This window comes from Acipenser ruthenus, unplaced genomic scaffold (assembly GCF_902713425.1).
Source record: "Acipenser ruthenus unplaced genomic scaffold, fAciRut3.2 maternal haplotype, whole genome shotgun sequence".
In the NCBI taxonomy this organism is placed as follows: domain Eukaryota; kingdom Metazoa; phylum Chordata; class Actinopteri; order Acipenseriformes; family Acipenseridae; genus Acipenser; species Acipenser ruthenus.
Genome location: NW_026708303.1, coordinates 12,223 through 29,326, shown reverse-complemented (window position 1 = coordinate 29,326; position 17,104 = coordinate 12,223). Strand labels below are relative to the sequence as shown.

At 39.1% G+C, this 17,104-nt stretch overlaps 3 protein-coding genes across 3 annotated transcripts; 1 reads left to right on the top strand and 2 right to left on the bottom strand.

Annotated features, from left to right (window-relative positions):
- Positions 1–3,889: 3,889 nt before the first annotated feature.
- LOC131730572 (putative threonylcarbamoyl-AMP synthase) lies at positions 3,890–6,155 on the bottom strand. The gene is made up of 4 exons (XM_059020721.1): positions 6,050–6,155; positions 5,315–5,480; positions 4,925–5,019; positions 3,890–4,823 (listed from the first exon to the last, which is right to left on the bottom strand). Exons 1-4 carry the CDS (start codon positions 6,114–6,116, stop codon positions 4,738–4,740), a joined length of 414 nt encoding a protein of 137 aa, XP_058876704.1. The 5' UTR covers positions 6,117–6,155; the 3' UTR covers positions 3,890–4,737.
- LOC131730571 (uncharacterized) lies at positions 6,156–11,566 on the bottom strand. The gene is made up of 8 exons (XM_059020720.1): positions 11,557–11,566; positions 9,844–10,018; positions 8,009–9,475; positions 7,523–7,615; positions 7,287–7,391; positions 6,741–6,850; positions 6,350–6,547; positions 6,156–6,212 (listed from the first exon to the last, which is right to left on the bottom strand). Exons 2-8 carry the CDS (start codon positions 9,998–10,000, stop codon positions 6,156–6,158), a joined length of 2,187 nt encoding a protein of 728 aa, XP_058876703.1. The 5' UTR covers positions 10,001–10,018; positions 11,557–11,566.
- Positions 11,567–11,800: 234 nt separating this feature from the next.
- On the top strand, positions 11,801–15,780 carry LOC117412295 (cis-aconitate decarboxylase-like). Its single transcript, XM_034020530.3, has 6 exons — positions 11,801–11,933; positions 12,112–12,172; positions 12,376–12,563; positions 12,824–12,916; positions 13,662–13,867; positions 14,203–15,780. The coding sequence occupies exons 1-6, from the start codon at positions 11,916–11,918 to the stop codon at positions 15,125–15,127; spliced, it is 1,491 nt and encodes a 496-aa protein (XP_033876421.1). The 5' UTR covers positions 11,801–11,915; the 3' UTR covers positions 15,128–15,780.
- Positions 15,781–17,104: the final 1,324 nt, after the last annotated feature.

Sequence of the window (17,104 nt, the reverse complement as noted above, 5' to 3'; positions counted from 1 at the left end):
GCCTGGTGTGTTTTTTGCATTTAAAAACCGTTTACATTTCAAATCAGCCACAGCCAGATGAATCTGCAATATAGTTTTTATTGTGCCTTTCATTAGACTTGTCTATTTGAATTTCAAGGATGATGCGATGAGCATCATGTAACAGTGCTCCCCAGGCTATTTTACAAACTCTGTGATTGCATATCAGTCAGGACACCACTTGCATTTTAAGAGCAGTATTTTATTACACATACATAGAGACATTTTACCCCAAAGGGAAGTAGGTTTAAATGTACCTTACTTTAATTCAGTCTGCGTCGCTTTATCGGGACGCCTTGGAAGAAGGAAAAATATCCCGAATAAGTGGCTATCCCAATTATTATAAATCACATATGAGAAATCAACCAATCACAGAGCAGCATTTCCAAACATTCCTATACCTCTTGTCTTGTGTATAAATGTCATTCTGTGCATAGAATGATCTGTATTTAAAGAAATAAAATGCTCTAAATAAAAACATAGCAAAATGGAAAATCCTGTTATTAACGTTGACCTTTATTTTAATTTGGATAAGTAATTGGGTCATATTACGTGATGTCACTGGCCGTGAATATGTCACTCAAACATCAGCATTACAGACACAAGAGCAAACTCAGTCTCAAGCATTACGTGACAAACACGGATGAAATGCAAAAAAGGGAAATAAATAGGCTACATTTCTTCACGCAAGTCTTCAGGAACAAGTCCCACCTGCTGCGACAGCGATGCTTCTTTCCTACACCAAATCAGAGCCACTGTTTCAACTCTTCAGTTACTAACTGCACTTCAGGACACTTACATGCTAGTGGTGCAAGTTTTACAGGATGTACGTTTGTTTTTTAATAAATAGTTTCGTCACGTTTAACTAGTCTGCAAACACAGCACAGACCGGCTACTGTAGTAGGTCATTTATGGTCGATCCTGGACCAAACCATTTTCAGACAGGGAGAAGGGGGGTTGAATGTTATATTTAACGAAAATAAAAGTTATTTTCACTGTATAGATATGTGTGTGTCTAATCCTTATGTGTGTGATTTATAATACGTTAATACGTCGTGTGAAGGGTGTCTCTTACTGTGAAAGTGACATCATTTCGCGCAGTTAGTCCTCTCGCTTCGCGGTCCTCTCACCCAAATTACGCAAGATGACATCTCTTATACAATAAAGAGACACCCTTCTTATAAACGACTTAAAAACGAGAGGCAGTTGAGACAACCTTAGTTACACTTTTTTTGATTCTTAATGAAAAGAAAAATAATGAAATCACATCACATTATGATTAAATGTTAAATACATAATTTAAAATGCAAAAAATGGAGACCGATTTGTTCTGTCTTTCCCCCACAATAATGCAGTCAGTGAAGGGTAGGCTTGAGGAATGCTCGTGGGTAATGTTTGGAAGCTCATAATGAACAGAAAACAATATTGTAAAAGTTTACCATGGTAAAATGCACATTCATTTTGCAGTTTGTCATACTTAGTCTATACATTTACCTTAATTTGCCATGTATCATACCTTTTTTTGCTGTCTTAAACTACACTTTGCAATGCTTTTACCATGATATAAGTCAACTTTGAAAAGGAAAACATTTTAGAAATCAATTATGTTGCTTGAAAACATCCTATTAAAATGTGCTTTCAATTTCCATTTCCATTTCTACACAATGTGTTTCCATTATAATCTCAGAGATTGATACACTGTCAGCAATTCAAATGTAATCATGCATGAGAAAGCACATGGTATTGAATTCCCAGGCAGTACACATCTATTTTAGACAGATTTACATGTATTTATTTTAAATGAACATGAACAGGGACTTTTTTTCAAAAGAAAGGCTGCATGCAGTTACTATACTATACTACAGCTACTGTATGGCCAAAACTTTTGCATCACCCTGTAGAATGAACACATTTTGCTTCATAAAGTCAGTTGAAACCGGCTAATAATGTTACGTTAACATATTAAATTACATACCGCTTCATAGTTTTCCAAACTTAACGAGAAAGAGACAAAAAGTTGACATTTCAAAATCTAATGTGAAATATTGTACTATTATTATGGCTTCTGGTAGACTTTTGCAAGATCATTTGATTACATTATGTTAAATAAAATAGCTAAATTATGCTAATATAGGCACTTTATTTTAATTTTGACTCAATCCTAAAATTCTAGGTGATGCAAAACTTTCGACCTTGGCTGCTGTATACATTCCATAATGTTTTATACTGTAGTATTTTTACATGTAACCCTACAATAATGAATCAATTAGACATATACACATACACATGTATAAGGTAATTTACTTAAAAAAAGACTGCAGTTTTATTATTATTATTATTATTATTATTATTATTATTATTATTATTATTATTATTATTATTATTATTATTATTAATAATATTATTATTATTACTATTTTTTTTTTTTTTAAGTTTTATTTTCCAACCGAGCAGTTATTAGTGTGACACTGGAACTATTTTTGTTAGAGAGGGAAGCAGAATTTCGTTTCACTTTGTTTTGACTTTACTTATTTATTTTGGTACTGTAAGCCAAATAATAATAAAAAAAAGTGCTTTGAACATGAATTGCTTCTGAAGTGTCCTTTATCGAAACTCTGCATGGAAAACATGTCTTTACTGAAGAAGAGCAACTTGTTAAGGTAATGTGTAATAAAATAAAAATAATAAATAATAACAATGATAATAACTTGAAACAAACCAGGCAGCTACTTCACAATAACTTAAGACCCTGAATGCATCTCAGGCAGGCAGCAAGTATAGCTACAAAGTTGTGCGCAGTGATGCGGTGTAACGGGGCTCATGATGGAGGTCTGTCGCTGTAAAGGTGTCTCGCTGTATTGGGTCACGCAGTGGTGGGGTTGTGATGTACTGGGTCATGCGGTGGTGGGGTTGGGCTGTACTTCTCAGGGGTAATTCTCAGGGGTTTGATACTTCTAACTTTTAATAGTGAAAGATATCACTGTACCGATCCTAGTTCAGGTTTCATCCCAAACCTTTTTGTTTGTATTTAGTATGTTCCAAACCTAAATTAAACAGCTGAATTCAGAATTACTTTCCTTTTATCAAGCTGCGCGCCTGCTTAGCAATACAGCATAATTTGGAGCTGTACTAGACTAGACTGCTGTACTGTGTAATTGACTGGTTTAATGATTTAGATCTACTGTCCTTAGTTATAATGAAAAGTTGACTTTTTCTCAGCTGTCTGTCGATACACCTAGAACTGTCTGTGATGAAAGGTGAGTAAGAGACCGATTTGAGTTTAACCAATTAAGAAAGTCTGAGTTGCTGTAAAACTCAAGTCTCAAATCCAGATAACACACAGAGGGAGTTTTAATGATGTCCTCAGTGAACTATGTATAGAAAGTAAAAATGTCAAGGGGAAATGCCTGAGTGTACCAAAGATGCGTTCAGGCTTCGGCAGATGTATTATATCAAGCTTTGGCAGGAGAATATATATGCACTGACCGATAGTTAACCTATGGTATATATTGTAAGGTGATGGCTGGGATATAAACATATTGACTTGTTTGACAGAAATTGGTTTATGACCAGTTTCATGAGAAAAGCTAAAAGGAAATAGTTAAGGGGCCTCATCTTATTTTTAAACATGTTTTCAGTATAGATATAAGGGTAGTGAGACATCCCAAGATGAATCCAACATCTCCAGATCTCCTATCCACCATGTGAAGGAATCATATACCATCACCTCCCAGCAGAAAACAGGTAACCTGGCCATTATCTTAAATCTGCTGTTGGATGCTGCAACTAAATGTAATGGAAGTTTAATACATGTAAGTTGTGCTTTGGAAATTAAATAAATGTAATCTTGTTAAGTTTCAAGTATTAGTCATTTGAGTCTTAATTATACTTTATTGATGGTCATTGATAAGGACAATCACAGAATAAATGTTGTAATTATAAGACATTGAACAGTTTATACAGTTTTAACAAGGATTAATTACAGATTCAAAATCCAGTCACTTCTTCCTAGACATAGTATACTTTATAAGAATAGAAAAAAAAATATCTATATACATATATACACAGTATTAAAAATGTCTTATGAAATAAAACAGTACATGTTTAAGGAAGGAAATTCACAGCAGATACAAAACAGAAATGTCACCCCGACAAATATAATTTTTAACACTTTTTAACACTTTTAACAACCATGTTTTTCTAATGCCTATACTATGCATTTAATTGCTTGACCAGTTCTTTTATATCCAGGATTTTGAGACAATCATAGCAAATAGCATTCAGGGGTAAGATTCACCAAATTATTTGATTTGTTTTATTAGTTTATAAATACAAACCTATAACAAATATAATTACATAAAGTACATAGCATACACAAATTGTATTATAATTTACCATCAAAGTGTTTTAAATATATGCACACACAAAATGTTTATTAACTTTATTAATATATGCATTATTCACAAATGTGGACTGTAAAATTTGAAATCTTCATTTCAGGAGTAAATGTTGCCAGTCTTCACAGAAACAAGTTTAAGAATAAATTAAATGGCACAGTTTTTATAATTATAAATACTATAATAATAATTTATTATCCTAGTGATGTCACTACATCATAATTGAAGATCACTGCTCACATTTTCACCAGCTAGTACACTTCTCACATCCTGAGAGGTGATTCACTACGTTAATGTTATTTGTAGTGAGTGTTCCTTGTCTTTACTCCATGGAATTTTTGACTTTTTCAAAAATGTGTCTAACTTGGGCAGCAGGAAAACAGCCTTCTCGTATAATAGTGATTGTACCTGAAAGAGAAAATAAAACTGAGTAACAGTGTTCAGTAAAAAAAGCTCTCAGTCCAGGCTGCCTTAAACAAAAGGGAACAGGAAAAATATCAAGGAAATACCTTCATCTATCTTCAAACAGTTGACCACAGTGGAACCGACCGCTTCATTTGATTCTCCGTCACACAGAACCCCACTGATTTTGTGCCCGAGACGCCTGTGGGAAACAAAAAGGAAATTATAGCATTTATAACAGTGACTACAAAATATTAGCTTTCCTACACTAGCCCAGTAGGTTCTTTAATGCAGGTAAATATTATTCTAACATGCAATATTATGTATCCATGATACAACACTTTTTTCCCATTAGTACCCAGTAGACGCTCAATAATTAGGACCAACCTCACACTGCCATGAATATAGTATCTAACAATTAGAATAGAAATGAATCTTCCTTAACGGCTGCTGTTGTGGCTGTCACCTGGTCATTAGCATACAGCACAAATACTTACGTTATCACCATGTCATGGTGTGTGCTATCAGGCTCTCCACTTGGATTGGCTGAAGTGATGGCCAGTGGTCCAGTCATATTGCACAGATGGGCGGTCACTGTGTGGTCAGGGACTCTGATCATGATGCTTTCTTTAGTCCCCACTCTGTCATAGGCTGCCCCGACTCCTAAACCAGAACCAAGAGAAGGCTGTGAGCGTGGGTCTTTGGACAGAGCCTCTCTTACAAACTAAACTCACACAGGTTTTTGGATTTTCTTAAAGGAAACAAATGATAGCCTTCCATATGAGTAAAAGAGTCAACAGATGTAGCAGTGCTATAAAAGGGAGAGTGAAGTCACCTGTGGTTTTACACAGAAATTGCCATAACACCCATAAACTATTAGACCAATGCAGTGATGACTGCCAGGATTTGAAACACAGACCTCGCTTTTTTCTCTAAATTATACATTCCAATTTTTGGAAGGACAAAAACATCTATTAATGTTACAAAACTAGAAACATACAACTAAACTTTCAACAGGAGTTTTAAAGTACTTTCATTAAATTAACAGGTGTTTAAATAGTTCATATTACACTTAAGTTTTTTTTTCCATTTGCCAGTAATATCAGTAATACAACTAAATAACAAAAATGTACTGTGTAAAATCCTATATACATACAAACGGTAGCTGACCTAACTGCCTGTACGGTGGCAGGGATCATTTCCTTTAGATGGAAGAGCCTGTCTGAACTCACCTAGCCTATTGAGCCACTCGCCCTTCTTGACAATGCAGCTGATGCCTCCTGGGTAGACGTTCCTCATGAACTCCCAGAGCAGGGGGCTGAAGGGGGGCTTGGCAGTTCACAGCTGCTCCAAGTTGGAGATGCAGATACAGATGGGCTTCTCCTGTGGGCGATCCTGAAAGAGGGACAGAAGTGTGAGCTGAGAGCATGGCTCTGGAAAGTGACTCTACTCCTGCCTCCATGCAAAAGAACTCTTGAGTGCTTATTTTGTACAGCACAGACAAACAAACACATAAATACGCCAGTCCATACCTTGATATTGTAGATCTTCTCTATAGCCTGTGGGTGTTTGCAGGATGCTGCCAATGCGTACACAGTATCAGTGGGAATACCACAGACCCCACCAGCATCCAGGAGTTTTGAGATGCTCAGCAGCCCACTGGTCTTTCTTGAGGTGGCGATGGAACAAGGAGGAGGAGGGGGAGTTTTGTCAGCTTTTTCCTGTGTAGCCTATAAGAAAGAGTGCATTTAAAAGCATGCTCAAATCTACAACAATCCACTTCAGCACTTTTGTAATGACCACTGGGAATTCAAAGGCTTCGTGGACATACCTTAGTTTAAGGATCTATTAAAAATCTTTATTATTTTGAAAAAAAAACATTATTTTAAAACTAATTCCGATATAGCTGGATGACAACTTTACCTTCAGCAATGGGGGCCCGAGAGGCAGCAGCTCCTTTCTGAAGATGGAATTTGCAAGGGAGGCCAGAGTACCATACAAACAGATCAAAGAGAAGATGGCCAGCATCGCAACTGTAATGGAAAACCAACTTAGTTTTATCACCATCCTTGGAAAGAAAATGTACTGGAGTCTACAGGCAGGCTCCATAGAGGTAGTGCATGTGTGTAACAAAACAGACCCAACAATGGTAACATTGGGGAGAAACAGGAGAGATTGCCATGCGTGAACTGTGGGTGAACCAAAATTCTAGGATCTGTTGAGTTCAGTTCAATCAAAAGCCAAAGATGAATACTCTAGTCTAAGGAAAACATTTAGTCAAGAACTTAACCTGTTTGATTGCCAATCCAAACACAGAATATGTTTTCATTAAGGATAAATTATTAGCCATTATGTGTGGTGTTCGGGTGATAGATGTCTACCTTCCTAATTCAAATTGTTTAAATAACAAGTTGCTGTTAATCTTTGCTCCAGGTTTGACTTTGGGGAAGGAGAAGGGGAGACTCTTACTTTCCAGTTGGTAAGGCAGTCTGCCCAGTGTGGAGAGCAGGAAACACACCACAATCACCTCCATGACAAGAGTCAGCAACAGCAGCACAACATTTACATAGGCACCTTGAGAAAGAGAGGAAAACACACAGCAACACACATTAATATTTTCCATCCATTTACTCTGACACTTTTCACTCCAACTAAACAAACCCCTAAATGTTAGACGAAGATCCAATTCCATTAAAATTACTTACCTATAAGCATTAGGAAGCCATTAAGTACCAAGAATGCTACAGCCCCAGCTGTGAATCCACCAGCAAAATCAGTAGAAATGCCAAGTAACACACCTACAAAATAAAGACATTATTTTACTAATTTTAAAAGCAAGACATTCCCAACTAAGAAAATCATGAATTAGGTGCAGGACAGTCATGGACATCCTCAGGGGGATTTCACAAATAGAAAGTGTTTAGCTTGTTCTAGAATCCTTATATCATGTGTGCAGTCAAACAGAGCTACTCTTTTTTACAACAGGGACACACATCTTTTATTTATTACTTTCAACACCTATATACTTCCTCAACCACTTTATTTAATTAAAACAGGTTGCACTTCCACTGACATGACTGTTGCCTACTACAGGGGTTTATTATAACAAATTGGTCGATCACTGTAAAGTTATCATGTGAATTTACTTAAAAAGACAACTGGCATTGCCTTTTCCCCTTATTAAAACATACCTGCAAACCGATACCAGGTCCAGGTAGCCCAGATGGCAGCATAGCAGGATGGGATAATGGGCCCAAAGCGCCTTCCCTTCTGGATGCCCAGTCGGCTCACGTAAACCTGGATGATTGCTCCAGGGATCAGTACCCAGGGCATGGTGAGATGGAGGAAGGTGGGGTGCACGTCCTGGCTGTGGATGGCAGAGAGGGCAGCTATGCCATTGGTCACGTAGAAAAGGGCATCAGGTAGCTGTGTAACGGTGCTGCGAGGGAGGTCTTGGGGTTTCACCCAGCACCGTTTGATGAGTCCCAGGACATCCTGGAGCTTCTCTGTGGATAGTGGCTGCACCCCAACAGGGATCAAGGTCTTCTCCCCTATGGAATTGATGAGTCGGGCAAAGGTACCGTAGAGAGACAGGGCTGTGAACAAGCTGCAGATCACCCCAAAGAAGATGTAGTAGCCCCCCAGTGGGATCTGGGAGATTGTGGATACCGTGAGCAGGAGGAATAGCAAGTTATGGGCCACCTCTAGCACATCCATGTTGAGTGACATCAAGCAGAGAACAATGGCGGTCGCTAGGAAGAACCAGTCACCAACCATCCTTTCTCGCCCGCTGACCGCTCCCTCTCTGTCGATGAGAACTGACAGCACAAACTCCTCCCATGATTTCACCAGCCAGTAGGTGCTGTGCAGACAAAACTTGGTTGTGTGGTAGACGTCTTTTCGGAGGTAGGCATAGTAACTGGAGAAAAGCTGGGAGAAAGCGTTGATAGTGACCCAAATAGTGCCCACAAAGAAGGAAGGTAGGTAGCCAAAGCAGAAGAAGGCAAAGATGAAAGGAGAGATTGTGTCGCACAGGTAGCCCAGTGCCATGGGTTCAGCATATTGGGTGTTCTTCTTCTTTTCTTCCCCTATTTTTTGGGAGTTGCTGTTATTGGCCGTCCCCAGGAGCAGCACGTCAAAAAGGGGGGTCCCAAAGCCCTTGAGGATGTAACGTTGCGTGACACCTTTCAGGAGCAAGGCTGCCGCTCCATAAAGCCCACACATGAGGATCACCAGCTCCAGGACCCCGGAGACCACTAGAGCCCACCCCCCGACAAGCCCCACTGCCTCAAAGATCAGCGTCAAGGTGATGGCCCCAAAGACAAAAGGCATGATGTAGTTTACAGTGGCAGAGCAGAAGGACAGGATAAATGAGATGGAAATGTAAGCGATTAACCCTGCTATAGCAGACTGACCGATTGGTGGAGTAGCCAATTCTGTATTTGGAAAAGTGCTGTTGGCTGGATATAGCTGGTCAGTGATGTTGGTGCTGTTAATAGAGGGTGGAAAGGCACCCAGGACTATACGGGTAGACCCATAACTGCCCCAGAGAGCAGCAAATGCGATGAAGGCTGTCCCACTTAAGTGATCATACTTCCGGAAGGATAGGAGCCCAGCCAACAGCTGAGTTACCCCCCCAATCAGAATCAGTTGAACACCTGTGAAATGTAGATAGGTAGAAGTCAGAGTCCAGCAAGGTCACCTAACAAACAAACTTCAAAGTAATTATCAGCTGTGCTATTACAGGTCCAACTATTGTTGTGCTGAAGATCTTTCTTTTCTTTTTTAAAAAATTAGCATACAGGGTCACTGTATGTTCATATTGTTTTTCTAATAGAATACCAACTTTATTTGCTGCACCTCAGCCTTACACCCATGGTCTGTAAGACTGTATTGAAGCATATAAGAGTAATACAATATTAAGAAACATCTTAAATATCATAGAAGAAATCAGTACAGGATGAATTGGTGTTTAGAGAACATGGAATCCTTTTTTGCCTAAGACACAGATAGATTGTGTTTTTACCAGCCAGAATGTGCTCCACTCCCTGGGATGGTACACCAGTCTGTGCTCCGTTGAAGTTCTGCAGAAGAACGAGGAAAGCACTGATTCCATTGGCCAGGAGGCCCAGGACCCCCGGCTCTCCATAGAACATGGCCGCAAATTCATCTGCACTCGCCATCTTCTTAACGTCAAAACTCTGTCAAATTAGAAAACAATTGAGTACACTCAGCCAACTCTAGCAGGCTTCTATGAGACGGTGCCCACTGGAACGTCACAGCATCAACTGTGAATCAAACTTAAAATCAATCAGTGCAAGAGCCGGCTTTTCATTTTGACTTGCCGTAATGAAAGCTTAGTTCTATTGGACAGCAAATACCAAACAAAGACACAATTGGTACACATTTATTGTATTATCCACCACAAACAGCCAATCAATACTTTGTAGCGATGAAAGCAACCAGTCTGTACCCACAACTGCCAAATCAGCCAATCACAGCCTGTCAGCTCGACTGGAGCTCAGCATCTTTCAGCAACAACAAACCCGAGAAACTGGCATTTCAGTAATGTTGTTCCATTTAGATATCTGGTACTGCCCAGATAAACAATTTAAATGGATACACCAAAATGTTTATTGTCTGCTTTTCCTTTAAAGTGATTTGGAGTTCATATGCACATCTGACTGATTTATATGGTAAACACTGAACAGCTGATCGCAAAATCAGAGTCAAACTACTTCCTTAAACAAGCATGACTGATACACAATGCTATTGAAAAAGAAGAAAAGGCTTGAACAAAACACCCAGGAGTGTCGACATGCATGAGGACATTCCTGAATCTAGCTATCAGTGATCTGTCTGCCTGCCAGCCAAGGAACAGTTAGCAATACCAGTACCAACTTAATGCACCATAAAGCATACAAATGAAACTGCATAACCATGTACTAAGAGAAAAAAAGGGATATCCACCCCATTATTTGTATATACATATACACAAACTACATAAATAAACAAACAAACAAACAAATAAATAAATGAATAAATACATGTTTTTATTAAATTGTGGGTAATATAATCTGTGTCAGTAGTAAACTGAACTAAGTGGTCTTTTCAAAAACACAACCTATTTTCCACAGTGCCAGTTTATGACAGAGGCATTTTATTTAAGTCTTAAGCATACTTGTTCAGTACAGTATAGTTCAATATAGTATGGTGACTAATGAAAGCATATGTCAGATAACCATGTAGATATTCTATGAATGCAAATGATTATAATGATATATATCTTTTTTTTTTTAATGAAATATATTACCCACACTGTATATATACTTTGTAAACTTAACTGTTTGTTCACGTAAAAACGTAATACATTAATTATACTGGTTTATGAAAAAGTTTGCCATTTTGATCTATTTATCTTTAGTGTTTGTAAAGGAAATATTCTGCGCAGTCTTTGTGTTTCCTTTATTATATACTGTATGGTATGTGATAATAATTATTAACACACTCATGAGGATGGGCGCCCCAAATGCATGCAGTATTTGATATATATGTTTTATAATAATCTACATTTCTACTAGTTAACTAAAATACAGTTGGTATTTTTAATAATACAAAAAATGATCACACACTATATAACATAATTTACATTAAACAAATACATTTAAATATTTTCTATATAATCAAACAAGCATTTGTCTAACTGTAAAAATATGAAACAAGATTGGTATTACAGTACCTGGCCAACAAGGTGTGAACTTTAGGAGGTGAGAGTTTATTTTTTATAGAACCTCTCTCTCAAGCAGGGGAGGAGTCTCCCAGTGCCAAGTTCTCAGTAAGTGTCCTCCCAGAACAGAAAGAGGGTTATTCCCCAACATTCCAGACCACTTCTTGGTCAATACATAACCCATTTCCTGGTCAAATTAGAAAAATCCCCCCAATTAGTTGAATAGTTTCACTAAAAGAAGGAGGGGTTTTGGAACCTGGAGGACGATCAGCATCCAGGTATGAAAGAATATAAAGAGAGGATGGAACCACAGCAAAATATCAGCTCAGTGACAGAACTTTGTTGTACACAGCAATCTACTGAACACCATCATGCTCTCAGCACTCAAGGTAATTATTGCGCTGAAACTCTTAGAAATGTATGCATTTTTATTTTTTATTTTATTATTATTATTATTATTATTATTAGTAGTAGTAGTAGTAGTATTAGTAGTCATAGTAGTCGTAGTAGTATTTTCTGTCATATATCATATTGATTTTATTTCATTTTTTTCCCTTTTTAAATTAGTTTCAGAGAACCTCAAGGCACTTTTCCTGCCTGCGACTTCTACATAAATCTGCAGTTGAAGGTAAACATTTTTTAAAAAGCTATTTAATAAAAAAAAAAAAACTGTGTAAATAACGTTAATTTTCAGGATTTCATACCATCACCAATTCAATGGACCCAGTTGTCTTTAAGTGTTGTTATTTTAGTGCATTATTGTAGAGTTGATGCTCTGAATACTAAAGTGAAGCACAGGCAGAGACTGATCTGCTGTTTGTTGTCCTGCAGTGCAAGAAAGACCTGCCCCAGAGGAGACAATCACCAGCAGTTTTGGAGGGTTCATCCACTTGGTGCACCCAGGCCAGCTGTCAGACACTGTGCTGCACCGCAGTAAGAGGATGATCCTGGACAGCATCGGGGTGGGGCTGCTGGGAAGCAGCTCCCATGTCTTTGAGCTGGCTCTGCAGCACTGCCAGGTAATCCTTCAGCTGAGTCTTACACTGGGCTATGGTCCTAAAATGATGGCCAAAGAAGTGGGCCCTGGCTGTACAATTTTAATATCAACCATTCCTTCAGTACTTACCCCATTTTTGAAAAGTTTCTTTGAACAGTCACCGTTCCAGTTGAGGTTTGCATTGTCAAACCAGGGTGATGATAATCAAGAATTTAACTTGCTTGTTTCCATCTAAAAGAACATTGAGACCCTATAATGATCTGTGATTAACTCTCTTTGCAGCAAATGTATGCTCCAGATTACATCAGTTCAGTCTTTGGTCGAAGACACACAAGACTCTCTCCAAGTCTGGCAGCCTTTGTCAATGGAGTTGCGGTAAGTCAGTGTATTTGTTGGCTGGCATATTTTAATGTCAGGTTTGTTTACACAGTGCTCAGCCCTTTCAAATTGTAAAAATGTAGTCCATGAAATGAGCACATTCTAGCAGCTGACGAGCTCTGCAGCTCATGTCTGTGGCTGGTCATTTCCTCATTACACTGCCTGCAACTAATTTCCGTGAAAACACCTCTTGAAATACAGCATTCCAAAATGTTAGTATATACAGTACATACACAAATCAGTAGATCTTGTAAGAGATGATGTGTTATTATTTCAACATAAAATAGTTTAAACGTTTGTTTTATCTCAAGTTTTAAGTAATTGTTTGAGAAAAGCAAACAAGAGCACTTTACAGGTTACTTAACAGATGATTAAGGAGTAGTTCTATGAGAAAGTCAAAGGAGAAAAACTTCTGAGATCTGAGGCTAAACATTTTCATAATGCAGAAAATTAAAAACCAATGTAATGCCTTAATTGTTTAAATATAATACTTAAATAATTTAATTTGTTCATTATACTGGATATTTGCCCATCAGGGAGTGACTGTATTCAGGACACATTCCATTTATCCTGTTGTTTTTTTGTTTTTTTTTTGAAAAGTGAAAGCTCAGGTTTGTATTCATGTCCTTGAGGTTTCTTTTGTAGAAAGATGGGGCACTGCCAGGCTTCCTCACAATCAGGAATGTCAGTGGAGATCACACTGTACCAGGTGCTTACTGTGCCCGCACGTTCTTCTTTGCAGGTCCATTCAATGGATTTCGATGATACCTGGCACCCAGCCACCCACCCCTCAGGGGCAGTCCTTCCTGCCCTGCTCGCTATTGCTCAGATGTTACCTGGCAACGCCAAGCCCAGTGGGATGGACCTCCTGCTAGCCTTCAACGTGGGCATTGAGATTCAGGGTCGGCTCATGAGGTTCTCCAACGAAGCCCAAAACATCCCCAACAGGTGAGGAGACTGCTGCCGAACAAACTTGGCACAATACTGTAGTGCTGCCAAGAAGGAAGTGTGCCAATATTCTTCCAGCATGAATGAGACCGTGTTTGAATTTGAAAGCAAATCTTAATCTGTTTTTCAGTGGTTTTTTAGCCTCACAGTGATTATGTTGTTTTTATTGGAAATTATTACACTTTCCTAGCATGCCTTTTTTAGAAGGCATGATAAGAAACATTTGTCTACCCGAGGTTGTTTTTAAATCAGAATTTTAAAACCATTAAAAGCATATATAATGTAAAATACTCTCTCAGTTACCAGGATGGTCATGCCAGTGTTTCTCCCTTCAGGTTCCATCCCCCGACTGTAGTGGGCCCTCTGGGTAGTGCTGCTGCCTGCTCCCGTCTGCTCTCCCTGGATCGCTCGCAGTGCTCAAACGCCTTGGCGATTGCTGCCTCGCTGGCAGGGGCTCCCATGGCCAATGCTGCCACTCAATCCAAGCCTCTTCATATTGGGAACGCAGCCCGACTTGGTCTGGAGGCGGCACTGCTGGCATCCCGGGGCCTGGAGGCCAGCACACTGATCCTGGACTCGACCCCAGGCTGCGCTGGCTTTAGTGCCTTCTACAACGACTACCTGCCTCAGGCTCTGCCCTCCCCGGTGGAACAGGATCCCCGCTTCCTGCTGGAGGACCAGGACATAGCCTTCAAGCGCTTCCCTGCACACCTGGGGATGCACTGGGTGGCAGACGCAGCGTGCGCAGCACGGGAGCTTTTGGTCAACACCGTAGGGGGGTTCCAGCCCTCTATGATCCAGAACATCCTACTGAGAATCCCCCTCTCCAAATATATCAACCGGCCCTTCCCTGAATCCGAGCACCAGGCCCGACACTCCTTCCAGTTCAACGCCTGCACTGCTCTGCTGGACGGCGAGGTCAGTGTACAATCCTTCAGCCCAGCCTTCCTGGACCGTCCTGAGCTGCTCAGCCTCCTGAGCAGAGTACAGGTCGAGCACCCCCAGGACAACCCTGCCAATTTCAATAAGATGTACGCAGAGGTGCTGGTGACCCTCACAACTGGCGATGTGTTGAAGGGTCGTTGCGACACCTTTTATGGACACTGGAGGAAGCCACTGAGTCGTGACAGTCTGCTGAAAAAGTTCCGGGCCAACGCTGGGGCAGTCCTGCCAGGAGAGAGAGTGGAGGCCATCATTGATGCTGTGGAGAACATAGAAGACATGCAGGACTGCTCCCACCTCACCATGCACCTGGAGTGAAGGGCTTCATGACATCCTTTGATGACGTACACTTGAAGAAAACAATATGAAATGATTGGGGAAACGATCTTCATGCCATTTGTGTTTTGTTTTACTGTATTATTATTATTATTGTTGTTGTTGTTGTTGTTGTTGTTGTTGTTGTTGTTGTTGTTGTTGTTGTTGTTGTTGTTATATAGTGCAGAATTTTAGTGATTATTTGCCAGTCATACTCAATTGTAAGTAAAGCACAGTTCACATGGATTATGCAATGTATATACTCTCAATTCTGATAGCACTGTGAATCTCACTATTGCCCTATTTATTGAATTCTTGTTATTTTATTTGATCTTTTACAAAGATTTATTGTGTGTAATTTCAGACTTTTGTATCGGGATTGCAATACTGTTGATTTGTGTAACAGGTCACTAGTTTGGAAGATATCATCTGTCAATTCAATCAATTCAATCATCAAATGTGAAATCAGTGTAATGCCCCAAGTGTGCAAATATAATACAAATGAAACAATTGTAATTGTTTTGGTGTTTATATTTTATTTAATTGAAAAAGATTATTAGTTTACAGTGTTTAAGGTGTACAATAATACAGTAATTTCATTGTTAAGTGATATAAATGTATTGTATATACTGCAGATAATAAATTGGTAAAATGAAGTGTTCTCTTTTGAAATCAATTGCTCATGCAAGGGTATATTTACTTTCCTCTCCTTCAAATTACATCAATAGACAAACTGCAGTGTGAGACTACAATGAGAAATGTCCTAACCAAAAATAATAACATTTTAAACTTCAAATGAACTTTTCTGTAAACTTATGGGATCATTTTTAATATTAGTGTTTGCAGCCAGCTTCTACCTAACCTAGAATCATCTGGGAATGTAAATAACCTGTCAAACTTCCCCAAATAAGTCTTTCCTCACCTAACAAAATAGTTATCTCCCCAGAAATCTCCCCAATTCCGGGTGTGGTTTATCCCTGAGGGATAGAGGTTGATTAGCTAAGAGTTGGAGCTCCAATTGAGCTGGTGCTGTAATTTGTGTCTAGCGGGTGAAACAGACGAATGCAGGGTATGCATTGACATGCATTCAGCAACAAATGATGTTATTATTGTATGATTTAAATGTATTGTTTGTGTTGATTTAGAACGGGTGAATGTTTGTTAATGTTAAAAACCCACCCCCATAAACTCGTGCAAACTCGTCATCTCCAGATTGATTAAGTGTTTGCTAATCCGGAGATGACCACATCTATAAAAACCCGCAGCATTTGCTGACCTGGGTGGGTGCGCAGGAAGGAGGAGCGTGAGCGAGCTACTAAGCAAGCAAGTAAGCGAAGGAGAAAGTATCAAAAGAAAAGAGACAATTGTTACTTCTTTGGTGGAGGTATTTGTGTTTATTTGGCTCTGTGAGCAGTGTTTTTTGTTGGCTTTCTTCTGCCAAGAAGAATGAGCCAAAATCACTCCGACACTGTGTGCAAAGCTGGTACATACTTACCCCAAAAGACTTAAAGCTGTTATTGCAGCGAAAGGTGGCTCTACCAAATATTAATGTGTTGGGGTTGAATACTTATGCAAGCAAGATATTTCAGTTTTTTATTTTTCTTAAAAATATTTCCCAACATAAAACCAATGTCACCTTACAATAATTGATTTTGAGTTTCAGTGTTTTAAAATAAAATATCAAACAGAACAAAATTTCAATGTACCATTTGTAATTCAGTAATATGAGAGAATTGGTCATGGGTCTGAATACTTTTGCAAGGCACTGTATATGTAAATGATGAGATGCATTCAGGGGAAGGACACCCACCCAGTGAAGGTATGCAGGACTCTCCATTACTCTTCCTTTACAGTATTTCCTCAAACACCCTTCTAGTATGACATACGTGCTGCCCTGCTACAATCTGTGCCTCATTTAAAAATCCCCTTTCTAGACCCTTGCCATTTCCTGAACTGGACCAACAGTGGTGCTCATTTTTT